General features: G+C 34.5%; 1 protein-coding gene across 1 annotated transcript in view; it reads right to left on the reverse strand.

The window, feature by feature from the left end:
- The window catches only part of LOC123700363 (bicaudal D-related protein homolog), a 101,064-nt gene that overhangs the window by 10,281 nt on the left and 70,287 nt on the right, over positions 1-20,496 (reverse strand). Inside the window, exons 2-5 of the mRNA XM_045647558.1 lie at positions 16,238-16,378; positions 6,950-7,105; positions 6,347-6,520; positions 5,412-5,643 (exon numbers count right to left, since the gene is read on the reverse strand). Coding sequence (XP_045503514.1) covers positions 5,412-5,643; positions 6,347-6,520; positions 6,950-7,105; positions 16,238-16,378 — 703 coding nt within the window. The remainder of the gene's footprint in view (positions 1-5,411; positions 5,644-6,346; positions 6,521-6,949; positions 7,106-16,237; positions 16,379-20,496) is intronic.

The raw sequence follows: 20,496 nt of genomic DNA on the forward strand, positions 1-20,496 counted from the left end.
CAAAATAATCTAGTATTATCTAAGAACCGAAGAGCAGACACATTAATGATGTCCTTAATAAAATGCCCAAGAAAAATGACTCAAAGGACAGTTAGGAGTTAGGACATATATGAAAATATCCTAACATTAATCTCGTATAATTATTACTAATGCTTTGTCAGCACAAAATAATCTAGATAAAACAAGCGATACGTGTAGTGCAGTTAGCATTCGTGACGAAAGGTCAGTCCTATTGTTGGAGGTTGACAACCCGGGTGTTGAACCTGGCGCTAATCTGTGGACTGTACCAAATGGTCAAAAGTAATGAACCTTTTGGGTATGGATCATTTCGATGGTGATATCCGTTTGTGTACCTTATTTACTTAGTTGTGTAGCAAGTCGATGTTGTGCAAATATGTTTATTTGCTTCGTATCATAATTCTTATTATTTTTACACTTTATCAGATAATTCTGATAAGATTTGTAATGAACACATGTTTCAACTTATACTGACCAATTTCTAATAAGACGAATAATAAAAAAATCTATCTATTTTACATTTTGTCCGAACCAGGAATGGAACCCGCGATCATTGTCTCCATAATGTATAGTGACAATATCAGCTTAATCACGTTGAAAGTTGTGAAAGCCATGCTCAGGCAATCTAGACTGGAACAATATAAGTATTATGTAACATGTATATAAAAAATATCTCGTGTCACGATGTTTGTCAACACTCTAAAATAGAACAGTGATGAATTTTATGTTGTTTTATCTTGATTTATGTTAGATTCAGTAAAGAAAATGAATGCTGTTGCGAAATTTGAAATAAAATGTATATAGTACTGAAATCGTTCTCGTATCCTATACTAGTATCTATTCCACCCGCGGCTTCGCCCGCTTTGAATAAAACCTAATAAATTATATACTAAACAATTCCTCTTGAATCACTATATCTATTAAAAAAACCACATTAAAGTCCGTTGCGTAGTTTTAAAGATTTAAGCATACAAAGAGACATAGGGACAGAGAAAGCGACTTTGTTTCATACAATGTAGTGATGATTAAATTCAGGACCGAAAATCGGACGGAAGCTTAATATTTTATAACATCTACATTTCAATGTCGCGGACCGCCTATATTTTTATCCAGGCAATTATCTATTACTACACCAAATTCCATACAGATCTGATCAGCTATAATTGCGTGATATTTCAACAAAAATGACATACATGACCGGTTGGCTTGGTTGGTTGGCCCTGCCTTCCAAGCCAGAGGTCGTGCGTTCTATTCCCACCCGGGGCAAATATTTGTGTGATGAACATAGATGTTTGCTCTGTGTCTGGGTGTTAATTATCTATATAAGTGTTTATTTAAAATTATATGTGTATGTTTAGCCATCTGGTTTCCATAACACAAGCGAAAGCTTAGTATGGGATCAGATCGTGCCATGTGTGAAAATTGTCCTGAACTATTTATTTATACATTTTACATTTATAATATCAGTAGATAGGATTTTAAAGCATGCGATAGAATCATGTCACTAAAATTTTAAACTTCGACTGTCTTACCACAAAAAAATTTAGACAGGGTTTAACTTTAAGCGCGGGTTCTCTTTAATCTGATTTTGTCATATTTCACATAGACAAGTGTGACTATTAAAGTGACAGATCCCCCGTTTAAAGTTAAACTGTGTTTAAATTGTTTTGTGGTAAGACCATGATTCTTTAGTTACATAATTTTGACAAGACCTCTTGCGCTTATAAAACGCATACATTTTTATGATTACGCACTTTTATTTGTAAATGAGCAAGCTGAATTAATTTAGTTTATGACAAAACTTAGCGAATTAGCTAGATTTGTAATATTTCATACATACGTAACTTTCACGATCTAAATTAGTGACATGTAAGGTTAAGCAAGTACATAGCTATTTGCATATGTGTGCAATGTACTCGTTATATAGAAATGTGTGCAATGATTTGTTTTGTAACGATTGCATTTGTCATCTTCTTTTTTCTATATAGAAATAAGTCGGGTTTTCCTTCCTGACGCTATAACTCCAGAACGCACGAACCGATTTCCACGGTTTTGCATTCGTTGGAAAAGTCTCTGGCTCCGTAAGGTTTGTAGCAAAGAAAATTCAAAAAACTTTTTAACAGAAACGCGGGAAAATCGGGAAAATCATTTTTCACATACAGCGCCTTATGTAACATTTCCTTTGATAGCTTTAATCGAGGAAGGATATTGAGTATAGGCTATATATTATCAGGAGTGTTTAATGTAACATTTTTGGATATGTCTCGTTTTATTAAGGGGGGTTAGGCGGTCAGCGAAAATTCAGCTATTCGGGCCTGAGGTAAGCGGTGAGGGGGTCCGCGTTTAGTATGGAATCAACGTGCTCGAAACTAAAAATCGTAAGCGCCATTCACATTTTTATCAAAAAGTGAATGAAAATATTTAGTATTTTCAAAATCTAAAACAGTCACGAAATCGACAAGGTAAATACCTATATATTTGTGATTTTATACGAATTATTATCGTAAAATACGGTTGTAATGAGCATTTATATGATATTTTAGAGATAACTTCAGGAATTTTTTTTATCGAGCAAAATTTTTCCAATCGTGTTTTGGAAACAGTCATCCCATCACACATACGTTCTGTAATACATATTAGAAATTCCAGTGCGAAAAAACTTCAATATTTTCAATTATAGCTCATAGAAAACAGTCCATTTTGCCGTGTTCACCTACTAAGGGCCCTTAAAAAAAAAATATTGTCATTTTACTCGTTAGGTAAAGAGCTTTCGATATAAGTTTCAAGTTTTTTTGATATCTGCAATAGTTACGAAATAATCGCCCGTGCACACTTAACGATTACACCCTGTATAGTGTTTAGTTTATGATGGGGTTGTGATGTTACATAAATATGTGAAACATATGTATTTCTATTATTATCTGATTCTAGAATCATTTATCATTACTTCTTGCAAAACATTTTTTATATTATATTCACGATATTTATTATCTAATCTGTAAGAAAAATGGCAACAATAATATATCTAGATAATGTTTCTTGTTGAAATATATCTTTATCTAAGTGCTGGATAATGCCAATAAAATTACGTACAGACAGATGTACAGCTAAATGTAATAGACCCGGTTTTATAACAGACCGACTGGATTATTTATAACCCCATGTAAGTAGGGTTGTCAACCTTCATGGTTTTTAGCGAAATGAGAAAAAAAATGGATGAAAAATTACCAATGATTTAATAGAATTTTAAGTGCTTGTTATTGAAAAATGACATATTTACAGTATTATAATACAATTTAAAATGTGTTCAATATATTGAAGCAACGCAACGTACTAAAACAAAATTACTTCTAAGACATGACGTGTTTTCAATGTTTTCCATTATATTATTAGGTAACATTGCATGTAATGCATGCCTAATGTAGATACTTCGCAATAAAAATTTTGCAGGATCTAAATTATGCCGAATATTATATTAAGTACCTGTGCATTGTCATTAATATTATTTTCTTTAAATGAATACTAATTATATGAATCAGCAACCCTAACTGAAACATCAAGTGCAGGCTAAAAAAGTGGAGTTACAACGTCTCAACTTGATTAACTTAGTTACTTGACGGGTATTGTTTAAGTATCAGGTGCTTAACGGAGTTTGCATTTTAAGTTACTGCTGTAAATAATTTTATGTTACGTTTATTTAATAAATTTTGGGAATGAGAGGTTTCACCGTAATAAATAGCCTATAAGACATATGATGTATAACCTATCTCTAGGTACAAAATCATATTATAACAAAATTACTTCAGTGCGACGTAACATAGAGACAAACAAAAAAACACACTGTCGAATTTATAATAGTAGTTAATACTCTATCCTACTAATTGTACACTCGTGAAAGTTTGTTCAATGGAAGGACTCACCAAAAATCAAAAGCTGATCAACTTCGTACATAATTTGAAAAAAATAATAGTAATAGACAAGTCTAGATAAGCATACAAGCAACTTTACCTCGTGAAGAACAAATCTAACATACAAATGAATAAGATGTTAACAAATATTCCAATAATATAGACATAGCATATAAATCCATCGTATCAAATATGATGACGTCACAATGTTGCGGATGGCACGGACAGTCACGGCATTGAATTCATAAGGAAGAAATGCAGTAATACAGCTAACCTTTGAATAATATACTTGATTCAATTTATAAGACAATAATAATGTTTTTCTACAGTATCGTAAAATACACAGAACAAACAAAAAAACGATAAGAATTGAGAATCTTCCTCGTTTTTAGGAGCGTCGGTTAAAAACAAGAGCAACAAGGAACGACTAGCGCGTTCATTGAACATTCAATTGAATGACTAGGCCGATCGTTGATTCAAATACATTTTAAATATTTTAAAAGAAAAAATAAGGAATAGGAAATATTCGATCTAGATGCAGGAATCAAAACCCGCTTGTCCATTGCTTGGTTTTTTGAACTATGTATATGACCTCTTGCTGCATGGCAAAGTTGTTTTACATTACTGCTATGTGATAATATAAACTTTATATAACAAATTTCATTCAGAGCACATTACATAAGATTTGTAATTATCATATCGTGTTTAATTAGTTGAGGTTCGCTGAGTCTGCGCATTACATGTTGGGCAAAATCGCATCGCAGCAAACAACAGAAATTGTTGAAGAATTGTTGAAATTCCGTTGTAATAATTATGGATGGAAAATACCAGAAAACTATTTCAAAATATTCACTACAAAAAGAAGCGTCAATTTTAACATAACAGAGATCTATCAAAATAAAACCCACAGAAAGTAATTGTTAAAAAAATGAATGCTATTTCTTTTTGAGAAATTGGAACTCTTAATGGTCTTAACCCTAAAAATGGTTACCCAATCGCAAAATTCTTAATTTACCATTATTAATATACTTAGTTAGGTATTTAGAAATCAAATTACGTTTTCCTCAAAATGTATCATCATCTAGTTACAGCAGAAGTATACAAACAGGACTACCGTCCACCTTAATTTTGACATCAGTGACCAGACAACGTTCGTTCCTGATATCTGAGTACATATGGTTTTATTGTTAGGTATTGAATTTGATATTTTTAGTTATATGGCATTCAAATGTTTTATAAATATATTAATTTATAATAAATAAAAATAAAATTGGCGGGATCACGGGAGGCCGAATTGGTCAGGCGTCCTCTCCGGATTGGCGTGAAAGACGCGGGATCGAATCCCGTCTCGTGATCGGATTTTTTTTATTTGGTTACCACCGCCCACAAAGTTACCTTTGTAAGACTGTTACCGGTTGTCGAAGGTGGATGTAGGCTCTCTTTTTTAAAGATATATTCATTATAAATTTATATGTATTAACTTACCAGAATCATCATCATGTCCCGTGTTCAGCTGTAACGCGAGGCTTCTCAACTGCTTGAACACCTGGACCGCTTCACTCCTCAACCAGCCCTCTTCCTCTGGCTCTGTTTCCATCTCCGAGTGTAAGGAGCGTACAGTTTTGGTCGGTTCGGGAGCTCCAATACGTTCCGCGAGGGTATCGTGTGATCTTTGGAGACGGTGCAGCTCTTTAATTGTGTTTTGGTAGAGGTGTTCCTGTTAATTATAAAAATAATAAATAAATAATGGTAAAGTATAAAAGGAATAGTAAATAAGTAAAATAAAGGATAGTAAAGAATAGTAAAAATAAATTGAACATCATCTGGTAACCTAATCAGAGTTATGATCAGTAAAAACGAAATGGTTCGAGAAATGATTATAGTAGTGCTCGTTTCGATTATATAGCTATTCTAGAAGTACAAAAAAAAATCTCTTGGAACTTAAATTTAAGAGAATCGGTAGTTATGGAATGAAATTCTCTTTTTTTAACACATGATTTAACCATGTTTAATTTTTATTGTTAGCAGCATATAGTAATGCTCCAATCATAAATACAAACTAATAAAAATTTCATAATTTGATCTACAAACCACAAGAGTACCTACTAATAGATATATTAAATAGGCGTATCTAGAAATAGTTTTAATGGTATCTTGAAATAAATATACACATTGCTCTCAACGCATGTGTTTTCATTTCATCCAACCTTGCTTACGATGTTCTGTAATATTCAATTAGAATTTAATCGTTTTTCTGCGTAACTATAATTCATATTTCTTTTCCTAATGCAACTGCTTCATTATAGAGTTATTTATTTGATTGGGAATTAGGTATTTACTAAGAATATATTAAACGTATTTAAAAATATCAAGAAACTTCGAACGTTCCATTTTTAGTACATTATTATAAGCCATCTTACCTGTTCCTTCAACTGCCTCTCCAAAGCTGCGATCCTATCATTGGCCTCCTCCAACTGCTGCGCAAGGTTGTCCTTGTCCCGGAGCGAGCTGGTCAGGCGTCTCTCCAGGTCTACCTTCTTATCGGTTACCAGCGCTAGCTCAGACTTTAGGGAGTCTAGACTTTGGACGTGGTCCTATTGATAATAAAGTAATACTAGATTGGTGGTTTAATGATACATGTTTTGCCATTTAAATCTGATATATTTCGTTTATTCAATAGGAAATTCAATTTTTGTTTTCTTTTCTAACTTTCATTGCTACTATTATATATTTTTAAAGTTCCTTCTATAATGCAATATGAATCTTATACTTAGGTAAATTTAAAATTTAAATCAATTTCAAGATTCATTGTGATTCGCAGGTAAACCTATAAATTAAAAATTAAATATATAAAATTCTTAATAAATGCCAATTTTCCTTTCGCTTTAGCTTTCGCCCGCAGCATCGCGAATCACGTTGTCCAATGGTGAAAAAAGTATGAAGATAGGTGCAGTAGTATTTCAATTTATCACAAACAGACGCAGCGGAAGCCGTCGTTTTATAATATCTATTGATAAACTCACCTTCAAGCTGGTCATCCGTATGGAGCACTGGTCCTTCAAGCCGTCGAGCTGGGCCAGCAGCTGTGCCTCGGTGGCTGACGACTCTTTGAGCTGCGTTGTGAGCCGCGAATTCTGCGCTGTGAGCTCTGCTATCAGGTTGGCTTTTTCCTCATCTCGCTGTAAGGAAAGGATAGATTTAGAAATTTGTGGTGACAAAAAAATAGCTAAAACATTCTTATAAAAACTGTTTGTACTATAGGATATAGTTTGGTAGGAATAGTTGAAGTTTGTCCGTTCCACAAAATTACATATTATAGCTTGATACATCTTAATATATATAAATCTCGTGTCACAATGTTTGTCCTCAATGGACTCCTAAACCACTTAACCGATTATAATAAAATTCGCACACCATGTGCAGTTCGATCCAACTTGAGAGATAGGATAGTTTAAATCTCAAATGGTTTTAGAGAAAGCGGGCGAAGCCGCGGGCGATAAGCTAGTAGTGCTTTATGTAAAAGGTAATTTACTAGTACGATTTAAACAACCATATATACGAGAAAATATAGGTCAGGTGAGATATTTCCCTTAGGATTCTACTTCATAAAATACTTGAGTCTAGTCTGACCTAGTGGGATAATTAACAGTTACTGTTCTACAATGGTTCCATTTTATAATGACGAAATAACACTTTAGTGATATTTCATTAGCATCGATACATGCTAAGGTCAGTGTAATTATACTTCTCTATAGATGATATTGAATATAATAGAAGCCATCTCATAGATATTTTTTTAAATAAATGCCTTTCCCTACAAAGAAAGGTCTTCTTCAATGTTTCATTAATTATATTGATATCATAATTAATTCTAATTTAATCAACATTGTTCTAAACAGACAGATAGATCTGTTAACAATCGTCTTTTTAATAAAAGAATAGATTGAGCATTGTTTATTTAAAGTTAAAAATGTATTTGCCATTAGGTTAAACTGTCAATACTTCGTGATAACAGCATTCCATCATAATTTCAGTGCGATAAGTAAAGAAACAAAAGTTCCTATTTCCTTTCCTGGGCACCAAAATTGGTACTTTTTACAAAAAAATCAGCCAAACCAATGTCACGTTTACTCATTTAAAACAAAACGCTGTTCACTGAACCTTAGCGTGATTAATCGTCTTAATCCATTACTTTTCAATTAAAAATGCAATTTGAACTCTATTACGAGGGTTAAAGGTTTAAAATTGGGATAGATTTCAGAGTATCAGAAGGACAAGTGACAAAAATTGATGCAATAGTGAATGGCGCAAATACTCTTTGTCTATCAAATGATTGACGTTTTACAGCAGAAGATACGAAAAATGTTTAAAATACTTAATTAAGAAAGAAATCAAAGATTTCGTACTTGTTAGTGTACCGATGGAGTCAACAAAATATACGAGCAAAAAGTTAAAAAAAAAGTGGTTTTGTACCTTTTCAGGTCAGATAAAAAAGTAATCAAGGGATATAAATATTCAATTATTAAATCAAATTTGGCGGATTCAAAAATAATAATTAATCTGAGATAGAGCACAGGATAGAGACAGTTGTTTGTGTACAGGTGTTTATTTAATTACAGACAGACATTTAGATAATTTTACTGATCTATTTTTTTTTTACCAAAGTACCAGAAAAGCAAACAAAACAAAAACCAAGGTACATTAAGAAAATCTAAAAATTGCACACACAGAAGACATAATACCTTAAAGTACATTTGACTTCTATCTAATTACAAGCTACACACACAAACTCACAGACATACCTATAAATTTGTCACAAAATACAGGTAATTGCAATCTCCAGGGCTACAGAATAATGACAGGATATCAACATGTGGATGTTTGGTAAGAGGATGCTGTGAAGGGCGTACAGTCGAAGGTTCTTAGCGTGGAATATATTGGTGTGTTAGATGTTATTTTGTAATAGTTTTTACATTGAATCGATATGTGAATAGCAGCATGAATGTATTTAAAATCATTTGACTGGGACGTTTGTTATCTATCAATCAATCTTGAATTAATATTTTAAGCTATTGCATAGCTTCTATCGCGGGCCTTGAGCGCGGGGACCGAATCGAGAAATTCCGTAACGAAAAAACCTCACGCTCCCCACTCCGAAGAGCGGAGGTGTGGCTTGAAGGCGTAGCATGCAATAGCTTTACCGCGGCAGTCCCCGAGTGCCACACGTCGTTTTTTTTTTGTATTTTGAACGTGCGTCGAAACTTATTGATTTCATATTTAATTCAAAGTGTGAGTACACGGTATTTGGGATTTGACGTCATTGAAAAGGTTTTCCTCGGGCTAAATTGAATTAATTTCCCACAAATTGAATCGACCTTGTATAGGTGTCACGCAAAACCTTCATAAAAACTTACTATAGGCTTGACTAAAGCATGAAACTATCTTTCATGTTTCAAAAATATAGGTTAGGAAGAATTTTAAAGTGAGGTAATTTCTTATGATTAAGTACACGCATTTATTAGCTACACTTGTTTGTTTATATGTTTGTCTGTAATCGACTCCTTACTCGATTTTAATCCACGTACATAATATTAAAAAATGTATCACATATGGTAATTATGTAATGTAAGTTATTACCATGTTTAATTGTAAATAAATGATTTTGAAAAAAAAAATTAAAATGTAACTTTGTACACTTATCAAGAATGAGTGACAATAATACAATAATTTCAAGTTTATCTCATTATAGCGTAGATGAATGATTAATTTTTTAGCAATAAATACCTTCTTTATCATTCTTTGGCCTTCAGGATAATAATTCATAATAAAAAATTTTGCTTAGTTTTGGGACTAATGTAGTCCCAAAACCTTTGCAATATAATATTTTGGTTGGTCATGCAGGCATGACAAACTTGCATGTGTAATGTTTAAAGTTATGACATCCATGGGCGTAGCCACGGTGGGGCAGGGTGGGGCGCTTGCCCCACTCTAGCTTTGACCTGAAAGGTAGGTAGATACCTAACCATTATAAAAATTGAAGTACCTACTAGGTAACTACTAAGCTTAATATCCGTAAGAAATTCCACACTCGATTCTCGAAAGTCGACAGGCGACATAGAAAATGCGACCTTTATAATTAGTATTATTTACCTCTAAAATGACTGACTAACAACTAACAAGTGTCATACGCCCAGCGACCAAACGGCTGAAGATTTTTGGATCTATTTCATGGTGTGGTAGGTGTTTTGAATAAGAATAATTCGAATAACGAATTACACACGAAAAAAGAAAATAGCTGAGGCTTCTATGTTACATGAACTGTAAGAAAAATGAGTATAGTACCCCAATTAGTTACCCCACTAACTTATCCAATTTCACTTTTGTTGTGTTACACGTTCTACAACTCACTGATACTTTTTACTTTACACTTTTTTTTTCTAGTGCCTACACTAGAAAAAATGCATTCGCGAATGCCTTTGCAAATGCCTTCGCGAATGCCTTCGCAAATGCCTTCGCGAATGCCATCGCGAATGCCTTCGCAAATGCCTTCGCAAATGCCTTCGCGAATGCCATCGCGAATGCCTTCGCAAATGCCTTCGCGAATGCCATCGTGAATGCCTTCGCAAATGCCTTCGCGAATGACTTCGCAAATGCCTTCGCAAATGCCTTAGCGAATGCCATCGCGAATGCCTTCGCGAATGCCTTCGCAAATGCCTTCGCAAATGCCTTCGCGAATGCCATCGCGAATGCCTTCGCAAATGCCTTCGCGAATGCCATCGCGAATGCCTTCGCAAATGCCTTCGCGAATGCCTTCGCAAATGCCTTCGCAAATGCCTTAGCGAATGAGATCGCGAATGCCTTCGCAAATGCCTTCGCGAATGCCATCGCGAATGCCTTCGCAAATGCCTTCGCGAATGCCTTCGCGAATGACTTCGCCAATGCCTTCGCAAATGCCTTCGCGAATGCCATCGCGAATGCCTTCGCAAATGCCTTCGCTAATGCCTTCGCAAATGCCTTCGCGAATGCCTTCGCCAATGCCTTCGCAAATGCCTTCGCGAATGCCATCGCAAATGCCTTCGCGAATGCCTTCGCGAATGCCTTCGCAAATGCCTTCGCGAATGCCTTCGCGAATGACTTCGCCAATGCCTTCGCAAATGCCTTCGCGAATGCCTTCGCAAATGCCTTCGCGAATGCCTTCGCGAATGCCTTCGCAAATGCCTTCGCAAATGCCTTCGCGAGTGCCTTCACAAATGCCTTCGCAAATGCCGGCGGTACGGCCGCCGACATTTGAAGACCTGGATATAACTTTGGGTACATACTTGGTACATACAGTTGCTAGTTACATAATATTATTTTTTATTGTTGCCCCACCTTGAGCCCATGGCTAGCTACGCCCATGATGACATCAAGGTAAGTACTACCATATTTACTGATATTAGTAATCAATATTCAATACTGTATATCGATACTGCAATCAAGGATATGTGTTTATGTAATAAAACCACAAATAATATTTATTTACTGTATAATTGCATGCTTTAGATGTATGCAATTAGCAATTGCCGGTAGGCGTATTGGTTAATGGCCATGACTAGCGTAATGCCTCCTCCACACTACTCGCGAAGTTCCTCGGCGAAGTACTCTGCCGAAGTTGACTGAAGTCCGCGGTGCTACACTACACACTCGTTCAACTTCGCGAGGAGCGCATACGTTCATATTCAGAACGAACTTCAGGTAACTTCGTGCCCTTTGACTCGGGTGCAAAAACCGACAACAAACGGAAGTCGGCCGAGGCGAGGTAAAGTTGGACGAAGTAACCCGAAGTGCCTCTCTACATTATTCTATTCGTCTAACCTCGTTCAACTTCGCGAGTAATGTGGAGGAGGCATAAGGTTCCCATATTCTGTGATGAAAGTGAATTCTAATAAATTAATTATAGTAAGTATTTTATATTCAACCTTCATAATATTACCTGTTTTACAGCAATTATGAATCCCCTTAAACAGTCAGAATTTGTTTTTTTTTTTTTTTTTTGGTTACGACAAATGTACCGCTATAAAAGCTCGACCGATTTAGAATGCAATTTTTATATTAAAAAGCCTTTTTTACACAGTAATATACGATCAAACGGAGCTAATCTCCGGAATTACAGGATCAATTTGAAAAATTATTACAGTGTTAGACAGCTCATTTATCGAGGAAGGCTGTAGGATATATCATCACGCTAAAACCAATAAGAGCAAAACAATGCGGGAAACCGCGGGGCATAGCTAGTCACTACATAGTATAAAACAAAGTCGCTGTCTCTGTCCCTATGTTCCTTTGTATGCTTAAATCTTTAAAACTACGATTTTGATGCGGTTTATTTTAATAGATAGAGTGATTCAAGAGGAAGGTTTAAGTATATAATTTATTAGGTTTTAGACAAAGCGGGCGAGGCCGCGGGCGGTAAGCTAGTATAGCATAAAGTGATTACTTGTATTTAAACGGATTTCCCAATACACTAATCACGTATTTGTAAGACCCAAGACGTTTAAGAGGCTTTGGATTAATTACTTTAATACGTTGAATTAGGTAATTTAGCTGGCTTCTCATGTCTTGGTATTTTGTGACTCCAAGGGCGTGGAAATTTAGAATATACATACAGCTTTATTATGGTAGTATAGTGTAGCTGTTCCCCGTTTCACCTTCAATTAATGAACAACACAAAAATACTTTTTTTAATTCTGACCAATACTTTCTGAGATTAGCGGGTTCAAACAAACTCTTCAGCCTTATTTAGATTTCATATCTCCATGGAAATTTTTGAATGATCCATCTATTGACTTTATGACTTATTAATTTATGACTAGCTTTCCGCCCGCGGCTTCGCCCGCGTTTTTAAAGAAAAACCCGCATGGTTCCCGTTCCCGCGGGATCTCCGGGATGAAACCTATCCTATATACATATATATTTATATTAATACATTAATCCAAGTTACCTGTATACCTTTACTGTATATGTGTGCTAAATTTCATTGTAATCGGTTCTGTAGTATTTGCGTGAAAGAGCAACAAACACACACACACATCCTCACAAACTTTCGCATTTATAATATTAGTAGGATTTTTTACAGTAGTGCTTATTTGTGGAACTGTAGAGCTGGAAGAGTCTTTGCAGTATTACGATTAAAAGGGACTTACAAGGGTTTATTGGAAATAAAGTCATGCTTTATGATGCATGACGAATTCCATATTTTTCTATGATTGAGAGCTGGCTTTGATAAAAACAAAGATGTATTTTCTCGTATACCTAATATAATGCGCTTTTGTCATAGGTTTCATTGCTCCAAATTTGACGTAACTTAGAAACATCTTACTGCGTTTGGTATGTGTCCACTTACTGGAAAACGCCGGTCTGAACTAGCATAGTATCCAGACACCGTCTAGAATCTAGATGATCTAAAGTGTAGGGTTTCTCTAAATCCGGAAGGTGTCACGTTTGATGGGATCACGTTTTCAATACGATTCGTTGCGCATTATTTTTGTGGTCACGCTTCCGTTGGATTATATTACTATTAATAGAATGGTCTGAACAAAAACTTGCTGGTCTAGAGTCTAGGCTCTAGTATGATATGGATTTAAAGGTCATAAATTGTTCAAAGTTAAGTTAAGATGTTCGTTGTTTCTAAGGGCTATTGCTGGACGATTGCCAACATCGAATATTTACATTACGACCTCGGGCCTGCCTCCAGCGGCTGTTACTTGCATTACTTAAGCTGTTGTTGAGTATTAAATGTAATTTACTAAAAAGTATAATAAATCGTACGTATAATCAATATTACTACATTCAAATAGATTTTGAAGACTTGAAATTTGTCTCGATCTAGTTATTAATGGTAGGAGAAATTAAGATACTTTTTTCAAATTTAAATGGCATTTAGGTAGCGAAAACTGGCTTTGTTTGGTCGCCATGGCCAAGAGCACTTTAAACGTGTTAAAATACATATTTATGATCTCCTATAATACCTATATATCGCTACAATTGAGGCTATGTAAAACCCACCAAAAATCAATGCAAATAATTACTCATATCTTTGAACATGCCATTTTTAGTGTTATTTCAGAATCGCAATAAATCCATATAATAGACAAATAACGTCTTTCCTTAACCTTGGTTCAAATGACCAGCGCCCAGCACTGAACGTGATGGTAGTGCCTCCGCTGAAGGTCAATTAAATAATTGGATGAACGTATTTTTGGCTATGACTTACCTTACCTACGCGTGTTATTTTAATAGGGTTCCGTGTTGGTAATTTTATGCTTAACCGACTTCCAATAAGTGATGAGGTTAAATGTACGTTTTTTATGGTGTGGGTGAATTAACGAATAAGTAGAAATATCATGTTTCGTACACTTTACAGTGAGCGTGGTCATGGTGACCACGTGACCACGCTCGCTGTAAAGTGTTCGAAACGTCGGGAAAATAATATAACGAATAAATCGCGTTTAAAATCCGTGAAAAGTCTTTAATTTCTAAATGTATAATACTCGCGTAAAATCCAACACTAGAAAATACTAAATATAAATACAAAAAATATAGCTATTATTATTATGTTTAAACACAAAAAGGCAAAAATTCCAGTGTATCAAGCGATACATTCATGTTAAACTTTTATAATAGATAATAAAATTTAATTAATTCAAAGAATAAAGATACTTTAATACATTTTTTTTGTAAAAATGTTGTTAATTTAAAAGACCACAATGAAATGAAATACATAAAAATATGCTTATTCATAACTGTTTAATGTATATAAAATAATACACATGCCGTATTTTTGTATTAAATACTTACATATTTTAATACTAAAAACTACAATAAATTTGAATATTGTACGGAACTCAAGACACGCGATTGGCTTTCAAAGTTTTTTTCTTTATAAGCGATTATAGTATTAGTCACAAGAGTGGATTATTATCGGATATTCTATTGAGTTAAGTGACCGGTAGAATAAGTGAGAACTTAAGTTATGTTTTTGACGGTTAAGTTATACTAAAGCTTAGTTTATTTAAATTTTAAACCATAAACTAGAGAAATTGAAGATTTTTAAACGGATTTAAAATTACACTTATTCATTGTAGATAATAGATATTATTAGAGTTAATCTCAAAAGGACAGTGGTCGCCTCTTTGGTACATGATCGCCTCTTTGGTACATTGGTTGACGCGAGAGCGTAGAACGGAGGGGTCCTGGGTTCGATACCCGGAGACGAAGAAAAAAGAAAACAGAAATGTCTCGGTCTGGCAAGACACAGAAGGCATCTACTTGTCTCTAAAGAAAATCGATCAGTGAAACAGACGTATGCATAATGCATCTGCCCCTTACCCCACTAGGGGATATGGGACTTCACTTTTACTTTTCAAAAGGACAGTGGTACGTTATTCCCTAAAATTGTTACTTAGTAGGTACTGTTTGATGCATTTTATACACCTTTAATAATCGATTAGTTTGTACTGAAAGTAACAACTATAAAGAAATTTCGTTTTCAATTCATTTCTTATCAAAAACCAAACACAAACATTTATCAAAGTTGTTAACAATTAAAACATTAACTCTGTTATATGAAATCGAGATAACGGCCTAATTTCTCTGTAACTGTATGTTATCTTTGATAACATTGATATAATAAACATGAATCATATAAGTACATTAACTGCCATTACTGTATACTTTGTATTTAATTCCCGAATGATTAATCTTCTAATAGAGGTAAAAATGTGTTTTGTTTGTTTATGATAATACTAGCTTACCGCCCGCGGCTTCGCCCGCTTTTTCTATAACCTAATAAATTATATACCAAAACCTTCCTACCACTCTATCTATTAAAAAAAACCGCATCAAAATCCGTTGCCTAGTTTTAAAGAAGCATACAAGGGACATACAGACATAGGGACAGAGAAAGCGACTTTGTTTTATATATGTACTATGTAGTGATGATGGGGTACGTAAACGGTAAAACCTACTGGATGATATTTCGATTTTTTTTAACTTCGGCTTCCGTCACTAGCATTTCACTTTAATTCGCGGCAGCACATACCTTTATACTGTTACACTTTTCAAAGTTGAAAACCATTCAACTAACCTAGTACCTAATTGAATTTGTTCGAATTTTCACTAAAATCGTACTTATGGTGGAGGAACAAGATCATACCTATATTTCCTTAATGATTTAAATGACTAGGCATATAATTAAACAATCTATACTACCTACTAGGTACCTAATCAACATTATCAACAACAACAATCAACATTATCAGGTTAACATTTACCTGTTTAACAGAATTATCCCTGCTATCAATCTTGGCGCTGAGCTCCTTGATATCATTCTGCAGCTCCAGGATCCTGGCCTCGTACTCCCCCTGGTTGGTGTCCAGCCGCCGACGCAGCAGGTGCTTCTCTTGCTCCAACTCCTGGAAGAGAAGAGAACATGAATATTCTGTAAGGTCCTACTTCTAGAAGAGAAGAATTAAAAAAACGACGTGTGGCACTCGGGGACTGCCGCGGTAAAGCTATTGCATGCTATGCCTTCAAGCTACATCTCCGCCCACACAAAATAAATAAAATAGGTTCTGTGCATGAGCACACATGTCAGAAGTGAAACTTCTTTCGCAAAATTCAATGATAAAAAAAACGTATGTGCAAAATGTAAATAGCAGTGTAGATTTTTCGTCAGTTTTAAAGACTAACTGTCCCGGCAAACGTCGTTCTGCCCTTCTCGTATGAATTTGGGGTATCAAAAATTCTTAGATCTACCCGATATGCATACAAAATTTCATGAGAATCACTCAAGTCGTTTCGAAGGAGTATGGTAACTAACATTGAAAATGTTATAGGAAAAAATTGATAATATTGTATACAGTTTGATGCAGTTTTATACTCTTTTAATATGTAATTCTATTAGTTTGTAATGAAAGTAAAAACTATAAACAAATTGGAACTTCGAACACCGCGACACGAGAATTTTATGTATCAAATTGTTTCATTTTCTCCTCAGTCAAACTATTAATATTTATTCATCTTCATCCAGTCTACATTATTTCGCAAAAGAAACTCGATACAATGTACCTGAAGCCGGTATGCTGTACGTGTCTTGCGTCGATTGCGTGATTTATCAACTAATTATACTTTAATTACAATATTGCCATACTGATTAATTAATTAATGTGAACATCAATAGCGTTGTTTTCGTGTCAGAAGCCAAACGAGCAGAACCGTCTTGATAGAAATAATTTATTGTTTGCGGGTCGAGGTATTGACAGTAGCAATTTGAGGGGTGTAGAAAAAATGGTTACGATTCATGCAAAAAGTAATATGATGTATGATCGAAAATCAAATCTATGAAATTACAAATACATATATACATAATTATACTTATTGAATGCTTTACAAACTTAATTACAAAGTACCTAGTAGGTACTACCTAGTGCTTGTAGGTTAGGCTTCAATAGAGACATTGAAACTTTAAAGCTGGATCAATGTAACAGAAAACTTAAGTTTACCTTTACTTATCTTTTTGAACATCACAATCATCTATATTTATTTAAAAATGATTCATTATATACCAATAGTCCGATGCATGTAACTAAGTAAATAGTTAAATACATAGATTGTAAATTACAATAAAAGGCTTGTAATATACATTTGTAAAATTATGTATAAGTATATACCTACTTAAAAAATATACGCATTCATTTACAAATATTTTTTTACATTCATTACTTCATCATCATCATCATCATCATCAGCCCATATACGTTCCCACTGCTGGGACACGGGCCTCCTATGAGGGTACAGGCCATAATCCACCACGCTGGCCAAGTGCGGGTTGGCGGATGACACATGTTGTCGAACTTTTTAATTCTTCGACATGTCGGTTTCCTCACGATGTTTTCCTTCACCGTTCGAGCAGTGGTGATGTTACAACATGCGCAGATAAATTGAAAAATCAATTTATTTCCTGCGCGCTCGCCTGGTCTCGAACCACGGACTTATCGATTCGAAGTCCGAGGTCTCACCACTGAGCCACCACTGCTCTATTCATTACTTGCTGAATGTAAATTAATAAAAGCAGACTGCGCAAATAACTTAGAAACAATAAAATTTTGCGTCATTGTAATACGATGCAATTGTGTAAATATGATATCTTTGTTCTTATTAATTTTATTTAGTTTTGATAAATTTAACTAAATTAAAAATATTGAATTGAACATAGGTAATATAATTGTTTGTTACAAAAAACTATACCTAGAGCCTACATACTTCAGGCACCAGCTGTCAAAAAAGAGAATCATCAAAATCTGTTCACCAATTTCTGTTGTACCTACCAAAGTCAAAAATGAAATACACACTTGAATAACCTTCTTTTTCGGTCGGTTGTAAAATATCTTCAGAACTGTTGACTGAAACTTGTAAGATACACGAAGAATAACATAAACGTAACTAACAATGTTTTATTATTATTTCACACATCACAAGTACAAACTAGTACAATTTCCATACATTGCTTACTAACTTTCGAAACTCATAATTACATCGAATTAGAAACTCGGGTTTTATAACAATAAGATTATGCTTAAACAATGGCTGTCTGTCCTTCATGTCATTGTAATAGATTAGATATTGTTACGATTGTATGAGATTTATAAGCGGAAATAATAGCTGGTTTTCATTGAATCTCTAGACAGATCATACTAAGAAAATAAAAGAGACAATAATTGCATAGATAATACGAAAATCAGTTTAATTAAGCTATTGCATAGCTTCTATCGCGGGCCTTGAGCGCGGGGACCGAATCGAGAAATTCCGTAACGAAAAAACCTCACGCTCCCCACTCCGACGGGCATGGAGGTGTGACTTGAAGGCATAGCATGCAATAGCTTTACCGCGGCAGTCCCCGAGTGCCACATGTCTTTTTTTTATTTATAAGTCTCGGTTGATGTAGGTAGGTACCTAACTACGGTTGAATAAATATAAACATAAAATATCTATATGCCTGTGATTGGCTGTGAAGCTTTGCTAAATTCTATGAAATACAATATTGGTACGAAGAAAATACTTCAAATTCCGCTTAATGTTATACATATTTTTTTTTTACATAATTATATCCGAATTATTGCACATTTGACACTAATTTATCAGTTCCTTAACTTTAATTCCATTAAACCTTCGCACGATAAAAAAAGTTAATTAAACAAATAATAGACCATAGTCTATGGCTCTATGCCCATTAAAAAAAAATATATGTCACGCGCGCTGTCAGCGTAATTGCCCGCGCAAAAGCTTCTAGAACATTTGTGAAACCGGCCCAGTTGTTCAGGCGTTCCCATAAGATCATAATACTGTTCTGCATTACACGCTTTTCTGAGCCTGCTTGTTGTTTTCGACGAATTTGCGTATGTTTATGTGGTTAGATGATGAGTGTGTGTTTGTATTTTATGGATTTACTCATGTTATTGTTAAAAGGTTACTTCCTTCCGTGTAAGGTGAAACTGTGGAACGATTTGCCACCTGCGGTGTTCCCGAACAACTACGACATGAGGGGCCTTCAAGAAAAGAGCTAATTTGTCCATAAAAGGCCGGCAAAGAACCTGTAACACTTCTAGTGTTACAAGTGTTTATGGGCGGTGGTGACCACTTAACATCAGGTGGCCTACCTGCTCCTTTGCTTGCTCTGACATAAAAAAAAAAACACAACATTAACACATCTTCAATAATTCCTAACGCACGATTAGTCGTCAAAGTAACTGATAATTTTCTAAATTTCTTAAAGAGCTATTAATTCGTAATCATTACCTTATCTATACTACTATTATAAAGCTGAAGAGTTTGTTTGTTTGTTTGAACGCGGTAATCTCTGGAAATACTGGTCCGATTTGAAAAATTCTTTCGGTGTTAGATAGCTCATTTATCGAGGGAGGCTGTATAGGCTATATATCATCACGCTACGACCAACAGGAGCGGAGCCACGGGGGTGAAACCGCGCTGAGCAGCTAATAAGTTATAATACAAATACACTTTTTATTTATTTCAATTAACAAATTAGAGTACTACACATCGTGATAACATATAATTAAACCTAAGTTACCTTAGCCTACAATTATAGTAAGTACATACTATAATACTATATTGTTGTTTAATTGTAATAGTATTTGTATTTAGTAGTACATATTACTTATTATATACATGAATGAATGCATATCGTTTTGTCGTAGCAACGGCTCGACAAATTAAGATAAATTAGAGCATCTTTGAAAAAATGAGGATGAGAAACGACATACTAAAATAGTACCTATGTATTATAATTTATAATAAAATTATTAAAGAAAAGACTATTAGAAACATAACAGATATTGTTAGAAAGGTTATTAATAAAATTACGTAAACGCGCAGAAAGTTTTGAAAGACCAATAAGTTAGCATGATCATGCATTTTTATGTAATTTAAAAAAAAATAACAAAATATACGTTATGCAGTGGATTCATCCGCGTAGTCAAAGAAAATTCCCAAGAAAAGAGATGTTTTAACGAGG

Source organism: Colias croceus, chromosome 19, assembly GCF_905220415.1.
Source record: "Colias croceus chromosome 19, ilColCroc2.1".
Lineage (NCBI taxonomy): Eukaryota > Metazoa > Arthropoda > Insecta > Lepidoptera > Pieridae > Colias > Colias croceus.